This window comes from Cynara cardunculus (genome assembly GCF_001531365.2).
Source record: "Cynara cardunculus var. scolymus isolate 2C chromosome LG 7, CcrdV1, whole genome shotgun sequence".
Taxonomy (NCBI): domain Eukaryota; kingdom Viridiplantae; phylum Streptophyta; class Magnoliopsida; order Asterales; family Asteraceae; genus Cynara; species Cynara cardunculus.
This window is the reverse complement of record NC_037534.1, coordinates 1162919-1188175: the sequence shown is the minus strand read 5'-3', so window position 1 is coordinate 1188175 and position 25257 is coordinate 1162919. Positions and strand designations below refer to the sequence as shown.

Genomic DNA, 25257 nt, shown 5'->3' with positions numbered 1-25257 from the left:
TATAATTTTATATATTAGATTATAATTTTATGTAATTATAAAATTTAATGTTTAAAATAATTTAATTTATTATATAATTAATGTAATTAAAAATATATTAACATTATTAATTTATAAAATTAATTGTTTTGTATAAAAATAGTTTATTTAAATAATTAAAAGAAAGAAAAATAAAATTAGAGGAAAGTGGGTGGCCCACGTGGCTTTCAAATTGATTTGCAAATTTTGCAAGGTTTTTTCCGTTTGGCAATCCATACTCTGACAAAAGTTGATTTGCAATTGTGTTTGCAAGCCCCATGTGGGTGGCCTTAGTAACGTATAATATCTTAAATTTCAAGTTTATAATGTACACATGTATACAATACCTTGAAGATCTTTTATTTTTTATAAAATTAACTGATAAACATGTTCAAATACAATTATACAAGATTATCATCAAGTTTATAACATAATATTTCATTATTATCTATATTCAAGAAAATACTTCATTATTAAACTAATTTATTATAATTTTTTAATTTTTAATTTGACATTAATATCGAAATTTTTAATTTTTTTACCCAACCTACAAATTAGCAAGAAAGCCATTTTAAAATATTATTTTTTTAAACATAAATTTTGAATTTTATTTTTGTAAACAATTGTAATAACTTTCCATTGCATATTTACAGTAAGATTTTATTAAATATAAAAGGATTCACCTTCTAATATTTCTTCTTATGTGAATTCTATTCATGACGAAAATATCGTGTGTGAGAGTAGGAGTTATGATCCCATCAGTGACGGATCTATAGTGATACACACGGTGGTACGTGCCATCGTATTATTTATTCGTTAAAAGGTAAAAAAAAATTAGGTTCGTGAAAGATGCGATCGTATTAATTTGTTGTGTGCTACCGTATGTATTTTGAAACTACAATGAGAACAAGTTTTATTTGGTAGAATTGGTTTGCAAGACTTTTATTCCATCCCAACCCAAATCGAATCATGTTAGTGTCATTTTTTTAGTCAAATTGTGCTACCATTTGAAGAAAAAAAATTCCTTATAATCAAATGGTGCCACTTTTTGGGAAAAAAAAATCGGGTTCGTCATTGGATCCCATTAATCGTTTTTAATCTCAAAACAATCTGTGAGTTGTGTTTTAAAAGGGAATTAATCTGGTGTTTCTCATTAATGTTGATCTGATAAAACTATTCAATTATGATTGATCCAAGGGAAGGTACTTTCAATTCTCACTTACCTCTCGTTGTCATGGAACCCAACCCTAATTCTATTCATACCCTTACCATATATAATACTATTTGCAGGTGGTTTCCTTGACTGAGAAACTGCAGTCTAAGGAGGTGGCGGCAATGACAGCTGGCAACGAAGATGTTCCGGCTCCGGCGGTGGCGAATGTGAAAGTTGAGGACCACTTTAGTACAGGCAGCGGCGGAAGTGCGGTGGTTGATGACGTGGATGGGCCACAGCTTGTGGACAGCAGCGGTGATTCATATTTCCACCCCCATGATCAATATGCAGCAGCAGAAGAAGACGACGGCAGTGATGACGGGAACCACTTCCCTAATTATCCCTTTCAGACGGCGGATCATGAGGTGGAGGAAGACGACTCCCTTGGCTTGTGGGTTTGGCCCTATTAATTACTGCAACAATATATATACATATTATATTATGTAATGGTGTAGTATTTGGCCTCATATATATATATATATATATATATATATATATATATATATATATAAATTTGGGACCACGTCACACCAACTTGTTTTCTTGAGATCCGTAACACCATTTTTTACACTTGAAATTTCACAACAAAACGCTATGAAGTTAACTTTCACACTGTTTTTGCTGTGAGGATTCGGTTTTTTTACTTTCACAATGTTTTACTGTGAAGTTTCAAGTGAAAAAAATGATCTCACATGTCTTACGAGAACATATTGGTCTCATGGGAACCAAACCCCCTTCTCTCCTTCTCTCTCTCTCTATATATATATATATATATATATATATATATATATATTAAAATGTTGTTAATTCTAGCTACTTTGAAACTGAGATCTCAATTAGTAAAATAATGATATGATTTGGTATTTATTTTTAATTCAACATTTGTATAATTTGTTGTATAATTAATGTAACAACGGGATCTTCTTTTGATAGTTCTTTAAATAATGAGATCTTTGAGAACCGGTGCATCATATATTGTTTCATTTATTCTTTTTGCATCTATGATAGAATTTAATACAGGGATTAGCATATATTTGTTTAACATGTACTTGGATCATAATGTGAACATTTTTTATGTGTTTGTGAAACAAAAAGTACACGTACAAGATTTTCACAGGTGAACCGAATACATATAAAATAAACATATTGTGAAACAAATATACGTTAATCAATACATTAAATATTATTTTTAGATCAAAAAATTCAATTGATACAAAATCTCAGGATAGAAGTTTTTACGGACCTTATAAATTTTAAAGTTTTCAAATGAGCAAGTATAATCTGATAAATTTACTAAACTAATTTATGCGGCAGAATAAGGGGCGTGTGAAGCACAAAGAACATAAAATTGGGATCGGTTTATTTATCATGTTAATATCACGATATCTGGTAACTCCATGAAGGCCCATGGGTCTTGTGTATTCGTTCAACCAAGTTTTGCGAGTAAACTTTTTTTGAGGTATATAAAATGCTCACACTAAAATTTGAGTGGCGCTCCATGATATTAGAAATTACAAGGGACAATAACTAAATAACAAAAAAAGAAAAACCGCGAAATCAACCGAAAAAACGTTAAAATTTCTTGAAATGGTGGAATTTGGCGCTAAAAAGACATAGGACGACTCTGAGGACCTTTGATCTAACTTAAAGGTGCACCAGCTCGACAAAAATCCTAAGTCCACCACTAACTCGATCATGTCTCACCATATGCATGAATTTAATTTGTTGTATACAAATGAGCTGATGAGCAGCCCCTCAACTTCTACTTCGGGTTTGGGGAGCAAAAAGAAAGATAGTTACACCAAACCATAAACCAACCAAACGAACTCCTACTCGTGTTTGTTAAGAGCTTAACGAGTTTAATAAAACTCATAGCTCATTAGTCAATTTAACATAACTTTTTGTTAATGATTTAATGATATTAAGGATTACTTATTCAGTAAGCTTTTTAAGAAAAGCTCCATACAGAAAGCCAAGTTTTTTTCCAAACATGTCTCTTCCTATAAAAATACACGCTATCTTCATTTATGTAAAAATCCTCCTAAATGAAAACCTTTCAACAAATAAATGAATCCACACAGACAACTTCATTCATATAGGATTTAATTAAAAACCAACAATATAAACCACAAAAAGTAAGCTAGACTACCCCGCAAAGCACCAAATATGAAAGCAGGAAAAAGATGCTTCTATATATCACAACAGCATCTACAGCTAGCTAAACAATTAAATCTAAAATACAAAAAGAAAAGCCAAAACAGTCGATGAAACTACGTCGTTAAAACTCTGTTCAGTAGCATCTACCCAATTTACATCAACAAAACATTTACGATCATTTCCATTTCTTCCAAAAAATCGATCAATTACGATGCCACCATACCATCTTTCTGCTCTTCAACTGGTCTTGATTTCTTGTTTTTATCTTCTGATTTCTTGGCCTTTTCGCTTGCTTCTTTCCGTTTCCTTGATTGTTTTGGGACGGAAGAAGTGGTGGTTTTCTGGTAGTCGATAGAAGCGTCGAGCGTGTAGATGCGAAGAGCGAGGGCGGACATGGTGGAGGTACTTGCAGCAATTGAAGCGGAAGACCAGTACCACCACCAAGTATTCTTGATATATTCCGTCTTGATCATGGTTTCGAATACCATGATAGCTTGAACCATCTGGATGCAAAAAACGAACAATCTCATTTGCAATAATTAAAGAAAGCAAGTCCATCATCAATAAACCAGACCAAACTGACCCACTAAATCCCAACACGACAAAGCAGCAATTAGTGGTCACCAGGAAAATAGTTTCTTCAAGAACGACAAAGTTCAAAAAGTGTTATAGCCATAAGGGAAAATTCAAATGAGAACAATGAACATTTTAAGAACCATGAGAACAAGTATATCAAGTATATGCATATATATATATATATATAGTACATGAATATACCAACTAACACATACATATCGTATATGCATCAATGCCCCCCCCCCCAAAAAACACACACACAGAGACCGCAAATCATATAGAAGTTGTCTAAGTTAGAAACCTGAAAACCCGTTTTGTATGTTACATCAATATACTGACACATATATTATGTGCATCAATGCCTACATCCCTACACACACATACATAGAGAGAGAGAGAGAGCAAATCATATAGAAATTGTCTAAAAGTTAGAAATCGTGAAGACCAGTTTCATAGATGAAACAACACGTGTGAAAATCAAACCCGTGAAAACCATCCAATTAGTTTGATTTTAAGCTATGATTCATATTGTTACCGATGTTTTTTCTTGTGGTGAGCATGAGTGTGTTTCATGTATAAACATATTTTCGTGTTCAATTCCTTGACGTTCCATCTATGAAATAAGACATACAAATTCGTTTTCACAGTTTCCAACTTTTAGACGATTTGTATATAATCTGCCCCCTATATATATATATATATATATATATATATATATATATATATATATTATATATAGGGAGGTTCAGGGGAAAACCCCCAAAAATGAAAAACTAAGGAACACTTTGGTAATCATTCGTCTGGATGGTATGCACTTTTGCACACAGGTTGTTTCTTGGTTTTTATGCACATGTGCATACGGACAAGTTGCTTACAAATTACTTGTAAGTACATGTACACATCGTCCAGATGAATAGTTACCTGGATGTACCTCGGTTTTTCATATTTTTACAGTTTTCCCTGAACCAGACCCTATATATATATATATGCATGCATATATTGATTCTCAAAATAACTACGATTTCCCGATAGCCATATATGCGAAGAAAGCACAAATAATAGTGAAAGTAAAGCCTACTGATAAAAAAAAAGACATCTACATACCTCATATATCGTATTAGCAGATTTAACAAATGTACACCATGCCGATCTCCATTCATGACCGGCCCTAGAAGTTCTTTTTGCTTCATCAGGAAGTGCAGCTTCCATATCCAGCAAATTGATCTTCAGCTGCCTCAACATATAAACAGCCTTCCCCACAATTGCCTTCAATGAACCCTCAGGGATAACAAAGTTTCCACCTACCTCGCTGAATGGGTCAGACTCGCTTACCAAGATTTCCGAGCCATCAACACCAGGTTTCAAGGCTGCAACCGTACCCGAACCATCATGGCTGAAACCAGAAACCAATGAAGGCCTGCTCTTTAGTGAGTCAATGGATTCTTTATGTGAAGTCTCAGAAATCTTGCTGACAACTAATTTGCTCGTTTCTGATGACGAACTCTGACCACAAATAGAACGCTTGTGATGTTCGAATTCGATGTTCGTGAAGAAAGTTTCGTGGCATTTGACACAGTGGTACCGAGATGGCAAAACGGGTTCTAAACAATCACATCTGTGCCATTTTGCAATATTCTTTCGTCTTGGCTTCTTTAGAGATACGCCAGCATCTGGCTCCGAATGCAAGCCGTATTTGGACTCTAGCAAAGCCGTTGCCTTAGTAGGGAGGAGACTGGGAGAAACAGATCTCTTTGAGTCTGCAGAATTGACCAAATTCCGATTAGTTGGTTGACCACTTTGTAACATTGATTGTTGCCACCACAAGATAGAATTTCTCAATTCTGTTTTTTCAGGATCATTCCTTCTCAGATGATCAACAAGATTGCTTATTTCGTCATCTGATTGGAATGCATGCCATGACCCAAAAGATTCAGATTGTGAATGACTTGCTGGATGATCAGATGGACTAGTTTCACTCGAGTTCTCGTGTACAACTATCCCATGATTAGGACTTGTTTCTGGAAATCCCCAGTACAATCTTCCATCAGAATCAATACCCAAAAACTCCTTCCGCAAAGACAGCCTCGAGACCTGTTCTCTCAGATGATCATCAGAAACATAACCGCCGTCATTCTCTCTATCAGTGTCACAATGATCAACATGAGGGGCAGAACCATCTTGTCGTTTTTGGATCTCCGCACCTTCCTTATGCGGAATTTCTTCTATGGACCTCGATGCTTTCAATTTCCGCATAACTTTCGCCAGCTTTGCTCGTGAATGATCAATATCCTCACGAATAAGAGCAGTATCCAGTAGCTGGTCACATAGAAACTTGAGCAAAAAGGTTTTCTGCATCAAAGAAAAAAGTCGAAGATTGATCATCTTATCTTGTATCAAAAGAAAGACCATGTGCTCAAAACTTAAGTACATGAATCCGGAATGGATGGAACATCATCATTATAAAAAAATTATTAATTCATTTACTGTGGTGCATCCCGAAAGAAATAACAGAAAATTTGATTGTTACAGTCGGAGGTACCAAATATATTTATATATAGACCACAAATCAAATAGAAACCGGCTAAAATTTAGAAACCGTGAAAACCAAATTCATGTAATAACACATGAAAACCGAACCCACCAAATCAGCCAAAACCATCCAATGAGTTTGATTTTAAAGCTATTATTCATATCGTTTCACATGTTCTGTTTATGTGTGTGACAGTGAGTGTGTTTGTTTCATGTATAAACCTACTTTTGTGTTTTTTTCACACGCAAAACATTCTTTGACGTTCCATTTATGAAAAACACTATAAAAAACTGCATGTTCACATATGTTGTTTTATCTGTTGTTTTATAGATGATACAACAAGCAGAAACTGGTTCTTACAGTTTCTAACTTTTAGACAAGTTTTTATTTGATTGCCACATGCATATATATGGGACTAATCAAATGAGAACCACAAAAAAGTTGAGAACCGCATGTCGTTTCACATTGTGAAACAATGCATGTAAAAATACAGTGTTGTTTCCCTGTGTTTATTTTTAATGTCTATTTTTAGTAGTTTTTTGTTTGACATTGTGAAACAACACTGTACATTCACATGCATTTGTTTCAGAATGGTGAAATAACACTTAATCAGTGGTTCACTAGAAAGCAAATTAAAGATAGAGAAGGGATAGACTCGAAAGTGAACTAACCTTATCTGCCTCTAAATCCCAATACTCGGTTTCGTCCAAAGCAGTCGCTATATCCAAAAACTGATCCGCCTCTTCCCATTTTTTGTTCACAAATTGTAAAACATGTCGAGGACCTTGTGATGTGTTGTCAACAAGTTGCTTACGAGGTGTACACGTAGGACAATACCATTCGCCTTCGGGAATTTCAGAAAGAGGTGGACTCAGGCAGTATGTGTGATACTCGGCATTACACCCTTCCGTATCACACAGCAACACCTTTTCATCATCTTTGTTAAGGCCACATACCTTGCAGATTCCCGTTTCCCAGGGCACTTTGGGGATTTCAAGAGAAGTTAGTTGTTCTTCAAGCTCCTTCTCTACCTCCTTAGTAAACTTTCCGTTTACGTTATATTCAAGAAATCGCCCAAATTGGGAGGCTACCTGCATTTAACAAAACACCTTCAAACAATGAGCAATGTGATAATGGATCACTAGAAGTACAGGGTTTGTACGGAAAAGAACATTCCGGCATTACCAAGATTTTATGTTCCAAGTAAGCATACTTTTCAAATAACAAACCAGACAGACCCAATAAATCCCACCCAAAAGTAGGGTTTGGGGTGAGATGTATGCATACCTGGCCTCGACCCCAACCAAGATTTATGTTCAAAATAATTTTCAAATATCAAACCAAACAGACCCAATAAATCCCACCCGAAAATAGGGTTTGGGGTGGGATGTATGCAGACTTGACCTCTGCCCAAACCAAGATTTACGTTCAATGTAAGCATGATTTTCAAATACCAAACCAGACAGACCCAATAAATCCCACCCGAATGTAGGGTTTGGGGGTTGGATGTATGCACACCTAACCTCTTACCCCAACCAAGATGTATGTTCAAAGAAAGCATAATTTTCAAATACCAAACCAAACACACCCAGTAAATCCCACCTAAAAGTAGGGTTTGGGGTGGAATATACACAAACCTGAGCTCTACCCCGATTTTGAAGACCACCGTACTTGTGCAAGAGTGACATTTTCAATTAGAATGGATACAAGTTATTATTAGTGGAAATATGAGTTTTAATACAAGTCGATGAACACCAATAGTGATTTAGGTGTTCGAACACCAACCACAAACATCACTCAACCAAGATTGTACCAATCACCAACATATCTTCATTAGGGGTGTACAAAAACCCGTCAACCCGCGAAACCCAACCTGCTAACAACCCAATTAAACCCAACCCGCCGCCCCGCCGCTAATGTATATTATTTCGATAAAATTATATTTTTATATACATCTATAATATTTACATCCATTATAATTTACAACCTAAAGAATATATACATATATTAGTCCATTTTACAGCCCAAAGCCCAAAATTTATCTAACAAGTCCAAAATTTCCAACTAGGTCAGGCACTCTATGAGCTATCTAGTAGTCCATCGATACACCTCAATTCCATTATGCCCCCTTATTCCCTTAACTCGGGTACACTAAAACAACTAGATCAAGCGTTGTTGGACGCAGTCGGACACTGTTGGATGTTGCTACTGCTAGACACCTTTGAAAAAGACCATGTCTTGTTATTGATTTAATTCTCTTTTACCTATATGGGATATATGGCCAACAATGTTGAGGAGCTTGTAGGAGTTGGGATATTTACTCGATTTCCTTTGAAGAAAGATAAATATAGTGATCATACATGCAATTGTATGATATCAATGATCGATATGCACTTTAGTATATGATCCTCTCTTGCATAGATGCTCTTATAAGTTGGAACCAAAAATGTTTAGAAGTTGCTTTATTTCTTCCCATAAATTTTTGTTTCATTGCATAGATGAACATATGAAGTATGTGTATAACTAACCTGCCAACCCAAGCCAACCCGCCCTAACCCACAAGAGTTGGGTTGGGTTATACTTTTGAATGGGTTGGGTGGGTTTCCAAACCGCCATAATTGGGTTGGGTTGTAAAAATATCAAAACCCGCGTACACCCCTAAATCTTCATTACATCACATTTGGGAACAAATGCCAACCGATAGATCTTAAACTGCATATTAGAAACATTTGGTCAATAAGAGCATTTCCAGTAGATCCTCCGAAAGAGAGAAAATGGAGATTTTCTTCTCTATTTTTGCTCCAACAGATTCTATATATTGTTCTCTAAAAGAGAGAAAACAAGAGAAAAAGAACTCCAAGTTTCGAGATTTCTCTAGAACTTGACATGAGAGAGAAATGATTTTTTTTATTCATTCCCACCAAGGAGATTGAATTAATATTATTTTATATTATTTTTTTAAAGTGTATTGGGGTGATAAAATCATAGAATATTCTAATATGATTAATTAATGAAATCTCTAAGATAGAGAATCTATTGGAGTTGAATGTAATTTTTTACAGATTTTAACTTTTGTTTCTCTATTTTAGAGAAATTATAAAGAATCTGTTGGAGATGCTCTTAACTCATCCAATGATCCAAGTACAATGCTACAAGTAGGATCTTGGTTCTTCCTGTCGTGTTCTCTTCTTCATGGTAGATATAATAAGACACATGGAAAACCAAATAAACAAGGTTATAAATTCATGACCGCTCCATCCAAGTATTAAGTTGACTTTTGACCACAGCACACATGTTCAGGAGTGGTGTAGAGCATCTATATCACATTTAAAACTTTCACGACTGAATGCAGCATATAGACATGTGGTTCATATGCAAGAACAGAATACATGATGAAATATCATATATATATATATATGGACATCATGGTAGCATGTTGCATATTTCATGGATTCAGATTTGATCAAAAACCAATTATAAAGCAACAAGACTAAAACATGAAACTGTTTACCCACATAAAATATAAGAGCAGCAAGTCAGTTATGTCTGCATAAAGAAGAAACCTGTGGCATTGCCTAATCATGACAAGATCATAAAAAGAATGCAAGGAATCAAAGAAAAAGACTAGTCAAACCTCGTTTTCATATCGTGATTCAAACTCTTTGGACATTTCATCTGCCAACTTAACCAGACTAGGCCTATTCGAGTGAATTATCTTTAAGTTGATCCACAGCTGACAATTAACACATCAAAAAGCGTTAGCATGTTCAAACAACGATAAAACTTATAAACAACAGACTGAAAGAGAAAAAAAGCATAGAGATATTTTATTGTTCCAAGAACAGCAGATATATTTAACTGGATACATATTTCATTAGAGCTGGAAGCACCATGGATATAACTTTCCACGTGAGAGGGAGGTAACATTATCATAGTATTTGATTAATAATAGTCATTATAGATTGTCAGTCACGAGGCTGAATGCTCATTCCTATAGAAAAGAAATATATATGACAAGAAATAAGAGTGGCAAAAGAACAGGCTAACCTATATATAAATTGGGATATGTATAGTTTCAAAGTCCCAATTTCCCACAAAATGCAAACTGATAAGAGTTATCTATGTTAAACATGTGTGTTATTGAAGTCAACATATTATTTTAATTGAAATAAGAGCACAAAGCATTTATTGGTCACAACTTACAGGCCACTGTTTAAGAGTAGAAAGGGGGTGATACGCATACCATAATGAGGTAATTAATTAGTAGGTGGTAGAGAATGTGTCATTGCACATGTGTAATCATCTTCTGGTATGTAACGTTACTATGACAGATTATTAGTACGATGGAGCCCCTAAAATTAGAAAATCCACCTAAAAATGCAAACAAAACCTTCTACACATCCTGTATCAGAGTGTATACAGAGCACGCCATTGAGAACTCTTTTCCAGCTGACACTGAATTTTGGCATAAACTATCTCTCACAAAAATGATAACCAAAAGATACAATATCAAACTAAAATACTAGTAAATAAATAAAAGGCTGTAGCTAACCTCCCTAACATCCTCGAGAAAAGCTTCATGTGAACCACCATATGTGCCATGAAGCAATCTCATATCGATGGTCCGTAAATCCAGAGGACGTGTTGATGTAGATCCAAAAACAAATCTTACGTCGTCGTCATCATAACTGAAGTTCCTCCCCACCAAGTCAGTGAAGACTCTGTTCATATCACAAGCAGCTACACGGCGTAATATAATACGGCATTTTTTTAGTATAAGTTTAGATACCAGCTCAGGTGTTCTTTTTTCTTCCCTGACTGGTGGTAATGGCCTTGCTGCTTCATCAGATAATCTTTTCAGAACTTCAATAACGGCCCTCTGCTTAGAACATGGAAAGCGACCACATATTCCATAAGAGCTTCAAAGTTAATTGATACAAAATGGTATCAAAAATATAGACACCGAAGAAAACAATAATGCTTCCTGATTATATTCTATGCTCCACAAAATCCATACACCCAACCACATAACTAAGTTACTTTGTTTTAGAAAGTGAGAACTAAAACAAAATAACACTACTATCATTTACTTCCAAAATACTGGAAATAAGCCTTTTTTCCGTCTCTTTTTTCCTGAAACACTAATCCAACCAGACCAGTCAAATACAGTTGCAATTATCTGATCACCCAAAAATACAAAAGATAACTACTATCCCAACGAAAGTAGAATCCGCCCCTACAGTAGCTAATCGAATAAATCGTAGCATCACGACTACAAGAAAAAAATATGTTTTGCCTCTGCAAGACCTTATGGGTAACAGGTAAAGATCAAAAAGACAACAAACTCATTGTGGGACAATAACTTTGTTGTAAGATATATAAAAAAGACAGCAAAGAGACTTTGCCTACAAGTCAATGGAAGTAAATAAACAGAACAGCAGAGAAACAGATTATTCAAGGATACAGATCCTTAAACAAACAAGAATTTCATAGATATTGGCACCAATGAACTCAACCCTTGCCACTTCAAAAATAAACTGTCTTGTAAGTGTTATATTTGCATAATATGATTGACTATGCTAACAATATCTTCCTAGACCTAAGACATATAAAACTGCATAGTGACTGATAACCATAAATGAAACACATGCAAATGCTCAGAGTCGCTACTCTCATCTCTGTTGAATCAAAAAATATATGACCATATGCAACAAGATAAAACACAGCAGAGGGTGAATCTTTACCTTGGTAGGCCCAGATGCGTTTCCTTTATAGACGTCCTTTGCTATGGAAGCCTTCAATAGCTTCCTAGCCCAATCGGGTGGATTTTTCTCCAACGCATCAATGATGAGGTTCCGGATTCTGGCTCCGACATTTGTCGGGAGCTTTCTGACTGGGTCAAGCACCTTGGCCCATTCCGGAACACTACCACCTGTAGCCAACCCATTTTCATCTGAATTATCTGCCTTATTCCCTGTAAGGCCCATTGTTTTAGTGTAGCTCTCTCCGTCCAATTTGTTGAAGACTTTATCAACAGCTCTTCCAAGCAACTGAGAAGAACAATCAGACATTAGCATTCATTCTCTGGATTAATTTCATCATGGTTGCTATTCAAATTACTTGCAATAATTACCCACATTATGTGGCTTGCAAGTTCATTTTGCAAAGGCAAACATAAGATGTTTTTCCCTCTGCAGTACATTAAACATAATTCAGACTACATGTAAATACAGCACACTGTTCGACAAGTTAAGAAACTCATGTTGCTTGAAAGTTCAAAAACTGCATTATGTACATTTACAACATATAGCATCAAGTATTGAGCCTAACTTCATCTCACCTGCGCATCCACATCAACACCTGCAACGCCGGTGAGTGAGCAACAGCAAATACCACCATCACCTTGCAGACAGCGCATGAGCTTGGTATTATTACGGATAGCAGTGTCTAGAAAATTGAGTCTTCCTCCCATTAGCAAGTAAGACAAGATATATCTCCGGACCACTTCCGGCCAAGTCAGCTGGTTGATTGGAACCATATCTAATTTTATTCTCTTAACCATGTTTCGGTTAGCTGAATCTTTTTTATGGCCCCACTTTGACTTAGATATTTCAGCCTCACTAGTTATGTTCACGACTGATGCTATTTTGTCCAGGAGTTCACTTACTAGCTCAGGAAGCAGTGCCTGGTGAATAGTAGTCAATTTATCACTGATACATCTAGTACAATTCATTTCTATTGTTTCCAGGATCGATGATTCACCAAGCCCATATGTAGCACCTGTGCTACTGAAATCAACTTCCTCTGGACTATCTAAGCTGTCCATCCACGGACAGAGAAGCTCCTTCTCAAGTTCTTCAAATGATAACTGATCTTTAACTCCAAGATTTTCTTGGAAACGACATAGGAATTCATGCACCTGGTAGAAGAAAGACCAAAACACATTAAAATAGACAACAATTTTCAATCAGCAAAACTCAAAAGCGTATACCTTTGTTCATAATGTCAATGAGCATACATACCTGAACAAGGTTGCCTACGGCATGAGAAGACAGCCTTGAGCTAATAAGACTCCCTAAAAGAAAAGGTTGCTTGTTGATGGCAGTCTCTTCCGTGATCAGCATGCTCTCCCTTTTGCTCGATATGGTCAAGGTAGTTAATCGGGCATCTCCCTTGGTAGCCTTCCCACCCTCTATCCCCTCCTTAATATTAATTTTTTTATTTACAATTGTTGAGGATGAATCCGTTAGGCGGTCTTTGCATAATATGTATCTTGAACAGGCTCCTGCACCAGGAAGCTGTTCTATGATTTCTTGAACAAACCCGATATCTAGTCCAAACTTGTAGTCTCTCAACCATTTCATCAACGAGTCTGAAAATCCACAAGACTCCTTATCACCTCGAATGAAAGATGGACCCTTGATGTCGTGTTGTGAAGCAAATTTGTCCAAAAAGGCGACCTGGTCTCTGCTACTCGGACAGATAAACTGCATAGAGGACAAAAAGTTCGAATCTTTAGCATGCTCACAGAAGCACTGCAGACCGCCACTCCGTTTAATGTTTTGTTGATGAGCATCAGCAACTTTTTTCAACATCAGCCTCCAAGCTGAAGATGGTGAAGAATCTTGAACCAGAAGCTCGCCAATGAAATCTCCAGAAACCAGATCATCACTGGCCCGCATGACAGGACATTCATCAGAGCTGCTGCCAAGATCCATTTGAGAAGGAGGGATGATATCAGGAAGCGTCTTTAGAACCTTGTTATACTCATCATGATCCAAATCAGTAGGATCCATGAGAACAGCATTTTTATCTTTCAAGTAATCAGAAGGTTCCTGGTCTGCCCTAGACAGAACAGTTGAACCACATGGAGCAGGGCACGTTGAGCAACTGGACCTTCTAACAGTAAAAACAGGCCCACCATCACCATTATCTGACACCTCACAGGTATAAAGTGAGGCAGTAACCTTCTCGTGCCAACAAGATATATATCCGATTGGCCAAATATAGTCGACACCATAGTAAGATGGACTTGCACTTATCTCCCCAAAAGAAAGAACATAGAAGTCCTCAAACTGTACTGGAAGTTGAACCTGAAGGTAAACATCCTTCAAGAATAAATATAATTGACAAACAAAAAGAAATGTAGAAAATCAAAAATTACTGTAACAACAAAAAAGGTACTCAGTACCCTGACTTACATCAATTTCATGTGCCATCGATATGATATCTGAATGAAGCCTCCCTGATGCTTTTCAGAAAAGGAATTGAAATCTACCTCCTCAAATAATTTGCAAACACTCTTCTTATGATGCAACCAATCTTCCAAACTCAATCCTACTGAAATGCTTCTTATAGGTTGACTGTGTTTCAATGACGCAACCAATCTGAATATATTACTGGAAAGTGAAACGGGTCAACAGCTAAACATTATCACCTTTGAATCTGCTTTCTAAGACCGAAAATGATATAACCTATAACAATTCAAAGACAAGCTGACACAGAGCTAACTGATTACATGACTAATATGAGTGACAGTGTGCAGGAATACTTGAAAAAAAGCCAAGACCTTCATATACAAGGGGTCAACAGGACGTTCCAATCTTTTTGGAGGCCCTGTTATACCTAAAGCTTTTAATCATATTGCAAAATGAGATAAAAAATATACAAATTACAGAGATGATGATGAGACGTATTACTTTTGTCTTATGATAGAAATTAGAGAGGCACTGAGGTGAGCTATAGTTTTACATTCATAGTTGAAAGGCTTAAACAATGTAAAATTGGGCCCCAATTCAAAATCACACATTTAACATGCTAAAGAATGGCCCTGTCAAAATAGCTAAACCAACCCCCAAAAAATAAGAGAACTCTAAAGTAGCTAAGAAGTAACATATGACTTGACAGTCAGATAAAAGTCTTATACCAATCAGATACGACAAGACATCTAAGTAACAAAGATCCATAAAAACCATTAACATGGCATTGAAATGGAAACAAAGAGGAGATATTAGCGAATACCGGTCCCAGGAGTACAGCAAGTAATCATTTTTTTAAGTATATAATATTTATAGACGGCAAATGAACAAACAAACTCACACACCCTCCTCACATACAATGAGATATTCATGCAAGAAAAGAAGAGTCGGAATCAGCTGTCTACAGTCTGTTTCAAAATTAAGTACAACCTGGTGAGTCACGACACTGATTCCACTCTTTCTAAACCTCCAAAAGAACAAGTGATAAGCAAAAAACTGAAAATCAAGACAACTTGAAGTGAAACAATGTCAAATGAGCTTAGTCAAATAAAACCCATCTTAAAAAGCAAACCAATCAGTTAACGCTACAATTGATATCAGTCATAGCACATACCATGCAGCACTTTTCAAGAGGGTAAACTATTATTGAAGACCGAAATAGGTAAATCGCGCTTTGATTATGTTATCAATTCAAGATTTTGCCAATACTACATATCTATCAACCTTCATAAAGACCAAAAAAGCAGAACCGTTGGCATCAAGCATGTGCGAGAGATAGAAATACACCTGCTCAAATCAACTTTCTGAATCGGAGCCAACAAAAACCCAAAAAACCAGCGTCTAGGGTTTTTTTCAGTGAATTACCAACATTTATGATTAAAACGGGATTCAAGCATTCTTCATCTACAATACCTTACTGACTTAGGGCTCCACACGGACTAACATTCATCAATAAAATGAAAAACAACAGATTGATAGATAGATTAATAGATACAAAGAGAGAGCATTTGCCCACGCACCTGTGACCTTCTCTATTTGGATCCGCCGCCTATCTCACGCATTTAGGGTTCCGGCCTGGAATCCTCCTATTATATGCATTTTATAGACCTAGACAACTCGGATTAAATTACAATAATTTTACAGCGAGGACATTATAGTAAATTCATAATGTTTGGTTTAGCAATTTAATCAATTAATATGGCCGGCTAGGGAAGACCTATTACACTCCATCACGCCTTCCTGACCTCCCGCTTAATAATTACCAAAGTACCCTTCACTTTCAACCTTTTCTATATAATGGCAAATAAGGTGCAGTTTGGGGTGCTTAATTACTTCTCCTGTACAGTAATAAAGATAATATTAAGAATATCAATCATTATTTCCTATTTTGGATGTTATCTTTGGATAAATTGGAATTGACATAGAAATGAAACCTGTGCTTGCCCAAAATGAACTTACAATGCTACATAGCAATTGATCTAGCATTATAAATGTACCATGTTGTCCACTTAGTATCATTATAATTTAATACTAAATTGTCCAGGCCTACAAATGCATCTAATAAGAGAACTTTGTTGGATCCCCAAATTTCATAAGTAGGCAGCAGATCCTCAATAGGGAAGGTCAAACGAGAGTGGGTGAAACCTCCCTCCCTCCCTCTCTCTTTGTGTGTATCTATTTATCTATCAACTTCTTGTTTTGTTGATTATTGACGAATGTTGGCCCATATCAAGTCCTATGTTTGTAAAGTAGGTGATCCTCAATAGAGAAGCTCAAACATATAGTTTGTTTCTACTATTTATGGAAATCGAACTATGAGTCTTGTATTGTTTGTTGGAACCAATGCTAGAATGGAATAAGCCACCTCAAGGAAGGAAAAAGTTTGGTTGGTTACTCATTTGAGATAGAATGAAGCATTCAATAAAAAACTCCATTTCAAACAAATTTCTTCCTTTTTTTCTGGTCCTTACAAAGAGGTTGTTTTTTTCAACGCCTCTAGCAATGGAATGAAATTATAAATACAATGATACACAATGCAACATTGAATTGCAATCTTTTTTCAAGATTATGACAACCAAATCTTTTGTGGGTCCTTTTTGGATCTCTTGTTCTAAGTTCTCTGATTATTTGTGGTTAGTAGGATTGCCAAAGTTCCCATATTCTTGTGTTTATTCTATGTAAAAATTGGTATATTTTGGATTTTTAATTAGAAAATAACCATTATAGTAATAATTTATAGTACTTTCTAATTCCAAATCAAAACAATACTAACAATGTTTTAAGTGAACAATTATTTGACATTAAAAAATAAAATGTCTTTTCCAAATGAAATAATACATAGATTAATAGATACAAAAAAAGAGCAATCACCCACGCACGCCTTCTCTATTTGGATCCGCCACCTATCTCACGCATTTCGTTTTCTGGCCTAGAATCCTCCTACTATATGCATTTTATAGACCTAGACAACTCGGACTAAATTATAACAATCTTACAGCAAGGACATTATGGTAAATTAATATGGCAAGCTAGGGAAGACCTATTCCACTCCATCACGCCTTACTGACCTCCTACTTAATAATTACCAAAGTACCCTTCACTTTCAACCTTTTCTCTATAATGGCAAGTATGGTACTGTTTGGGGTGCTTAATTACTTCTCATGTACAGTAATAAAGATAATATTCAGAATATCAATCATTGTTTCCTATTTTGAATATTATCTTCGGATAAATTGGAATTGACACAGAAACGAAGCTTGTGCTTGCCCAAAATGAACTTACAATGCTACATAGCAATTGATCTTGCACTATAAATGTACCATGTTGTCCACTTAGTATCATTATAGTTTAATCATGAATTGTCCAGGCCTATAAGTGCATCTAACAAGAGAACTTTGTTGGATCCCCAAATTTCATAAGTAGGCAGCAGATCCTCAATTGGGAAGGTCAAATGAGAGTGGGTGAATCCTCCCTCCCTCTCTCTTTGTGTGTATCTATTTATCTATCCACTTCTTGTTTTGTTGATTAATGACAAATGCTGGCCCATATCAAGTCCTATGTTTGTAAAGTAGGTGATCCTCAATAGAGAAGCTCAAACATATAGTTTACTTCTACTAATTATGGGAATCGAATTATGAATCTTGTTTTGTATGCTGGAACCAATGCTAGAATGGAATAAGCAACCTCAAGGAAGAAAAAAGTGTTGTTTGGTTACTCGTTTGAAATAGAATGAAGCATTCAATAAGAAATTCCATTTCAAACAAATTTCTTCCTTTTTCTCATTCCTTACAAAGAGGTTGTTTTTTTCCATGCCTCTAGCAACGGAATGAAATTACAAATACAACAATACACAATGCTACACAATTGCAATCTTTATTCAAGATTATGACAACCAAATCTTTTGTGGGTCCTTTTTGGATCTCTTGTTCTAAATTTTCTGATTATTTGTGATTAGTAGGCTTGCCAAAGTTCCATATTCTTGTGTTTATTCTATGTAAAATTGGTATATTTTGGGATTTTTAATTAGAAAATGAACATTATAGTTATAATTTATTGTACTTTCCAATTCCAAGTCAAAACAATAGTAATAATTTAGTTGACACTAAAAAATAAAATGTCTTCTCCAAATGAAATAATACATAGATTAATAAATAAATAAAAAGAGCATTTGCCCACACACATATATAAACAAGGTGAAGCCAAGATTTGTGATGTTATATGCAGATATCTCAAATAATTTGACAAAGGGCCACTCTAACCAAGGCAAAGAACCTCCAAAGGAAAAAAATGAATTTTGGGATGTGAATTAAAGCTCAAAAGAATATTTATATCCGTTGATGTTGGATAAGAATATGAAGAGAACAACTAAAATTTCGGACTACAGAAAAAGGAGGTAAGAGTATAGTTGAAGAAAGATGTATTGCAAAAAAAACAGCAATAGAAGCCTGTATTGATAAAAATAATTGAACCAAACAAAGGTTCTACTTCTAAGCCTAGAGTCTGTTGGGCATCACCACCAAGATATTGTGCGTAATCAAAAGATAATTTAAAGAAAACTTCAACAAGCCCTATCTTTATCTAATTTGATTATCAAGCCTTGATTAAGAAAAGCACGACGATATCTATTTTTAAAATTCGATAAAATTTAAAATTGAAAATGACTTGAAGACTAGTTCAAAGAAATTTGGAAAGATACTAGAAATATGAAAATACAAAAGCACAAATAGAATTAAATTGTCCCTTGTTACTCGTACCGAACCGATTGACCATAATCGGTAACAATGAGTTTAATCTTAATTGATGTCTCTTATGTGTATCCCCATCTTCTCATTTGTAGAAGTATGTAATCTAGTGTATATTTATCTTCTTTAAATTGCTAGAAATATTGTGCTTTAATTGTTGAACTTCAAGACAACAAAAATTTCAAACATACGCAAGCCCCCGCTACATGAGCACTTTAAAGAGTGTCAGCCCTCAAAACTGTTTGCTTATGCATTAGTTAGTTTTCAATCAAACCAAGCAATAAGGGATTACTTTGAATAGCAGTGAGAAATACTTAAGACTACATGAGTTTTTGACTTTGACCAAGTATCTGATAGCATTGATGGAAAAGTATATCCATTTAAAGATGAGGATGACTTATTGTTAGAGATATTTATATTGTTATATTTTCCGTGTGGTTTTTCCATTTATAATCATATAGTGCTAAATATATAAATATAGAACACTTTGTACATTCACAATCTTATCAACTCTCTATTAATTTATAGGCGTCATATCGAATGGTTGGTGAAAAGTCTTTAATAATCATAATGTGCCACTTAAGAAGTTTTATAAACCTTGCCATGGAATTAACTTCAGGAAGAGGATGACAAGAACATGAGTTCCAATAAAGAATAGGACTGTTTACTTTGCTAATATATGTGTAAGCTTAATGTTTCCAAATTAGATAATCAACTCTCTTTCCTTTTTTATTTCTTTTGAGAAAACACTTTACCTTTCTAACTATTCTCCGGATCTTTCCTCTAGCATATGTTCGTATATGGTAGCCTTTCTTTTTGAGGATATGACTCATTGAACAAATTAAACTCATAGATAGAGACCACATAATGTTATGATATATCCTTCACTCCCCTCGTGTCTAAGTGAGTATAACCCCAACACTTCCACTAATTGGAAATTGGAGAACTAAAGAAAAATAAGAAGCCGTATCCATTACACATGAGACTTAATTATTATTACAACTACCTATTATGCTATTACAACCACGATTGCACTTCATATAGGCACAACCACAAGCACTCCGAAGGGAAATCAATACATAATAGTCATTATGTATAAGAATCATGTTGATGATCAATATATGTGCCACACCGATGATAGTTTTCTAATTGCCATAGAAGTCTATGTTACATCACGATATATAGCAAGATCAAAAAGTTACACTATATAATAACTAAACATCCTTATGATATCAAGATTATAGTCCTTGCTTTTCTAGATGATTTTACTCACCAATCTCAGCAAAATCAGCATGATTAAAGCTTCAATCAAAACCTTTTTATACGAGTTAAGACTTAGTTCTTTAATTGGCTTCACTTAAGAAGAAAAAACCAATGCACGCCAATTCTAACAAGTTAAACAACTTATGCACTTATATGATCCAGATCAGCAATACCCAGCCACACATCAGGCTATAAAAAGTCGGATGACCAGATTGCATCCTAATTAGAGGTTATGGCTTGTTGTCTTAAAAACCCAGGCCCTTGAATAGTCGTTACCATATCCAGTGGACCTGTCTGAAAGAGAATAAGGCAATTGACCGATTGCTTCTCTGTATGCTCAAAGTTAATTCAGCATATAACCCTGTATATACTTGTGTGCACAATATCCTGTTTCTTTCGGCTGTTATCACTGATTTGTGTCATAATTCCATCAGTTTCACATAAACACTAAAATCAGAACTTCTATATCTGTCCCGTTGAGTATCAACAGGTGGTCAGTTTCACCTTCAAATATAAATTTGTGCACTTCTTCTCAAGCTTTTGCTAACCCAACTAAGCATGTAATAAATCATTCGACTAATCGGTTTCACATCAACATCTAGAATTTGTTTCGAAAACTGAGAAAACAACGCATATAGAAAATCAAACATGTTACCTTGAATTTCCGTTGCAGGTAGGCAAATCCCTGACACGGCCGCGTTTTCTACCAGAAGGAGGCCTGAATTTGAAACCTGACGGCCACCGATCCCACGGCACCGATTCAATCAGGCCCCCGAGAACATCTACCTGCTGCGCCCCGTCCATGCCCGCACAATCAAAATGAAAACCGCTCTTGCAACAATCACACGACGAAGCGTCGTATCCTCGGAGAATCATCGTCGGTTCATAGTCTCCTGCGGATATTAGAGACACGCAACCGCCGAATGATCTCGACTGGAGAAATTGGCGTCTTATTCGTCGGTGAAATCCAAAGGGCGGTCGTCGTCCATCCATGGTTAATCTCTTCTCTGCAGTACGACCGCCATATATTTATTCCAAAACCTTTCGATCCTAAAATATCTTAATCTATAATTAAAATAACATATGATATAAATTATTAATGTAAATTATTACTTTTTTTTTCCATGTTCTCAAGATAGTTTTGACATATTTCACACATGTTTTCACCTTCTCATGCATCTATGTTTTCTCCTTATCCCTTAAGGTAATATTTAAACTGATATTCACCATGAGTTATTAAAAGTTATTTCATTGTCTCTTATTCAATTGTTCTAGAACTCTTGGTCTCGCTTTCGATCTTTTGATTCTTTTCTCTTGATGTAAATCGAACACATTTGTGGAGTCGTTTAAATATGTTTGATTTTAAATATATTGGATTTTAAACTGTTATACAATTTTTTTGCATCGATAGGCTGTAATTGGAATCATAACTTTTATTTTTCAAATTGTATTAATATGTAAAGACCAATCGTAACTTATATCATCATTAAATATTCTCAAACAAAACCAGTGAAACTTCAAAATCGTTAAAATTCACGACTCTCGCTGCATTGCACGGGTACACAACTAGTATGAATATTAATTAGATGTTGGTATATATAGGGATAAATTATACGACACGTATCAACATGTTATTTAAATTTCGATGGTTTTATTGTATCTAGATCTAGTTGGTAAATATATCAATTTAAATGAATGTGTAACTTCAACTTTTCGATACAGCTTTTTTTCGATTGGTACAAACCAGACAAATAGAAAATATTGAAAGTTTATGGTAGTGTTTGGTACGTATAATGAAGTAAATTGAACATGACAATAAAATAGGAGTGGATTAGACTTGACAAGATATCAATCTGATTTTTGGCACGATTAGAACTTGACAAATTATCCTTATATATTATTTAATGATTTTATATGGTGGTTGCTTTGTGGTTGTGGTGGAAATAGGGTGGATATTTTGGCAGAGGTGGTCGTGATGGTGGTGGAGGTAGATCAGAGAATTAGAGCAGTGGAGAAGGAGTAGGGCCTGTAGCTCAGAGAATTAGAGCTCGTGGCTACGAACCACGATGTCGGGGGTTCGAATCCCTCCTCACCCATAACCGGCCCAAAAGGGAAGTGCCTTTCCCTATGGGGATAGGAAAATTAGTAGAAGGTAGGGGCAATGGATAATGTGATAATGAGAGTTAAAGTGAGAAACGTAATAAGGGATTTGGAATCTTGATCGCTTTTAATCTCATCCACCCATGAATCATGCTTGATACGGGGATTGATGGTGCATCTCTTCATAATGTGCATTAGTGCATCAAATGGTGGAGATTTCTTCTTACGTTTCTCATTTTAACTCTCATTTTCACCGGAATCCACCCCTAGATGTTAGTGGTATGTGACCGACGGTGGTTATATAGGACGTTGAACTGATGGACAATGGTACCAATGGCATCCAATAGTGGTGGAGGTGGCGATCGACAATGGTGAACATGATAGTTGTGAAAGAGGTTGAGGTGGTAGGGCTAATGTGGTAAAAGGTATAGATGGTGGCTCTACATCTTTTTATCCTTGAGATTTTTCTCATGTTCAGTTGTAATCAACAACGTTGCATATCATGTTATGTTGTAGATTCTCATAGACAATACCATAATTTTCAGTGCGAATGAATGAGACATGTCAGCTTATTTGTGTATATGAGAAAAATATCATCGCATTGGAGGATATTTGCAAGACTACTACACAAACATATCGAAGAAGTCGAAGGGCCTCAAAGTGCAATACAATTCTACATTTAAAAAGACATCATCTTTGTATGTGTACATGTTTTATTAGTCAAACCGCATACCTGTTACGTTGTGACCAACAACGAAAAGGTCATTTTAGTAAATTTTACTTCTCTTGATTTGTATGGTAACATATACTATAAAATGAAAGGTACAAATGTGTTCAAAATCTTACCATCTATACTGGAGCTGAGATTATAAGCTAACTGCAACTCCCTTTCCTGTTATATCTGTTTCGAAATAAGACAACAGTGAAAAAAAAACCCAAGATTCCAGTTTACATGAAACTGTGAAAAAGTGCAGCTATTTAGAAGAAGCGCGAGATTCCAATTTACAACACGAAGTTAGAAAATGATAACTTATTACATAACTCATATAAATAAGAGTAATATTTATATCAGTTAAAACTATTTGTAGCTCATCATGACCATATTAAATAAATTTATACTCATTTAACATAATTTGGAATTAAATAGTAGTTAAAAGTTGCATATTTATACGCTTATAATCATATCGATCATGCAGTTGCTCGTTTTTAATAAAACCGTTTATATTATTTCATTTGGGTTATATATCTATTCACATGTCTTATTATACTACACCAACAGCATACTTAGATAACCTATAAAATTGTAAAAATCTCGAGAACTTGTGCATCATGTTGGCTTGAATTTAATGTATTGATTAACATATATCGTGTTTTACAACATGAACATTTTTTTATGTGTTTGTGATACAAAAATATACAACTACGTCTTGAAGAAAAAAAAAACTTATGATTGCATATTTAATTATCTAAAATAATTTCATTTAGCCTCATCTTTTTGTGGGTTTACATATGTCTGCCCCTGATTGGAAGTCTTTATTCAACCAACTAAACTAGTACAGGTGTGTAAAATGAGAATTTTCACCATTGGGCAAAAATCGTGAAACCTGTCAAACCAGATATTATGGTTTGTCTGATATGTTCCATTAACTTTATAAATTGCTTAGATCAGTTTTTTTTATTAACCTGGATATCCAACACGCTATGTGAGCCGACTAATCCCATGGTGACCACCCGCTTTGCGGGTATTCCAGAGTCACCTCATTTGAACCTCCGTGGCCATAAGAGGATTTTTATTCCTCAATGGATCGAACTTGGGACCTTCAGACACTTTTGACCTTTGGAACTCAAGCTCAAACCAATCTAACACCATCCTTGTGGTTTACTTAGATCAATTTTTAGAAAGACAAATTGCACGGAAAAGTAATGTACTTCAAATTAATTTCTATTTTGGGTAACATATTTTCAAAACTTTCATTTTGATAACTAAGATGTAAAATTTTAAATATTTAAGTACGCGGGTAACCGGTTGAAGACTACTTTTAGATTAAAAAAGACTAATTTTAGATCAAAAAAATCAATGTCATTAACCACGTCAACAAATAATATTGAGTTGGATATCACATCACTCGCTACATCAGCATGATAACCGGTTAATGCTTTAACCAGTTATCCGAATACTTAAATGCTTACAACTTTACATTTTAGGTACCAAAATAGAAGTTCTGAAAGTACGTTACCCAAAATCGAAATCAACTTAAAATACGTTACTTTTTCATATAATTTGTGCTTTTTAGAATTATCAAACAAAGTTTACAGATTTAACTACAATTTTACAGTTTAAATCAATTGAAGAAAACAAAACCAAAATTCATGGATATTATATTACTTCTTTTGTTTGTT

The 25257-nt window shown here is 35.1% G+C and overlaps 2 protein-coding genes across 7 annotated transcripts in view; one reads left to right on the top strand and one right to left on the bottom strand.

Moving 5' to 3' along the window:
- The window catches only part of LOC112515454 (homeobox-leucine zipper protein HAT5), a 5116-nt gene extending 3438 nt beyond the window's left edge, over window positions 1–1678 (top strand). The window contains exon 5 of one of the 2 annotated variants that reach the window (XM_025122287.1): window positions 1309–1678. In XM_025122287.1, coding sequence (XP_024978055.1) covers window positions 1309–1641 — 333 coding nt within the window. In that variant the 3' untranslated portion in view covers window positions 1642–1678. The remainder of the gene's footprint in view (window positions 1–1308) is intronic. The other variant, XM_025122285.1, reaches the window with a different exon arrangement.
- A 1655-nt stretch (window positions 1679–3333) lies between these two features.
- Window positions 3334–21712, bottom strand: LOC112515847 (methyl-CpG-binding domain-containing protein 9-like). Of its 5 annotated transcripts, none has more exons than XM_025122790.1 (10): window positions 16273–21712; window positions 14696–14968; window positions 13517–14587; window positions 12835–13413; window positions 12239–12544; window positions 11047–11373; window positions 10129–10227; window positions 7166–7585; window positions 5069–6313; window positions 3334–3891 (listed from the first exon to the last, which is right to left on the bottom strand). In XM_025122790.1, the coding sequence occupies exons 2-10, from the start codon at window positions 14711–14713 to the stop codon at window positions 3595–3597; spliced, it is 4362 nt and encodes a 1453-aa protein (XP_024978558.1). In that variant the 5' UTR covers window positions 14714–14968; window positions 16273–21712; the 3' UTR covers window positions 3334–3594. The 5 variants fall into 5 exon arrangements, with proteins under 5 accessions (XP_024978558.1, XP_024978559.1, XP_024978557.1 ...); XM_025122791.1 differs by having other exon boundaries at window positions 14696–14893; XM_025122789.1 differs by having other exon boundaries at window positions 14696–16360; window positions 21413–21712.
- Between the last annotated feature and the right edge of the window lie 3545 nt (window positions 21713–25257).

Bases quoted from the DNA above. Each gene is read 5' to 3' on its own strand.
- LOC112515847 (XM_025122790.1), bottom strand. The intron at 11,374-12,238 runs GTAAAGATTCAC...TGTTCTAAGCAG, and splicing joins ACGCATCTGGGCCTACCAAG to AGGGCCGTTATTGAAGTTCT. The intron at 10,228-11,046 runs GTTAGCTACAGC...GTTAATTGTCAG, and splicing joins TTCTCGAGGATGTTAGGGAG to CTGTGGATCAACTTAAAGAT.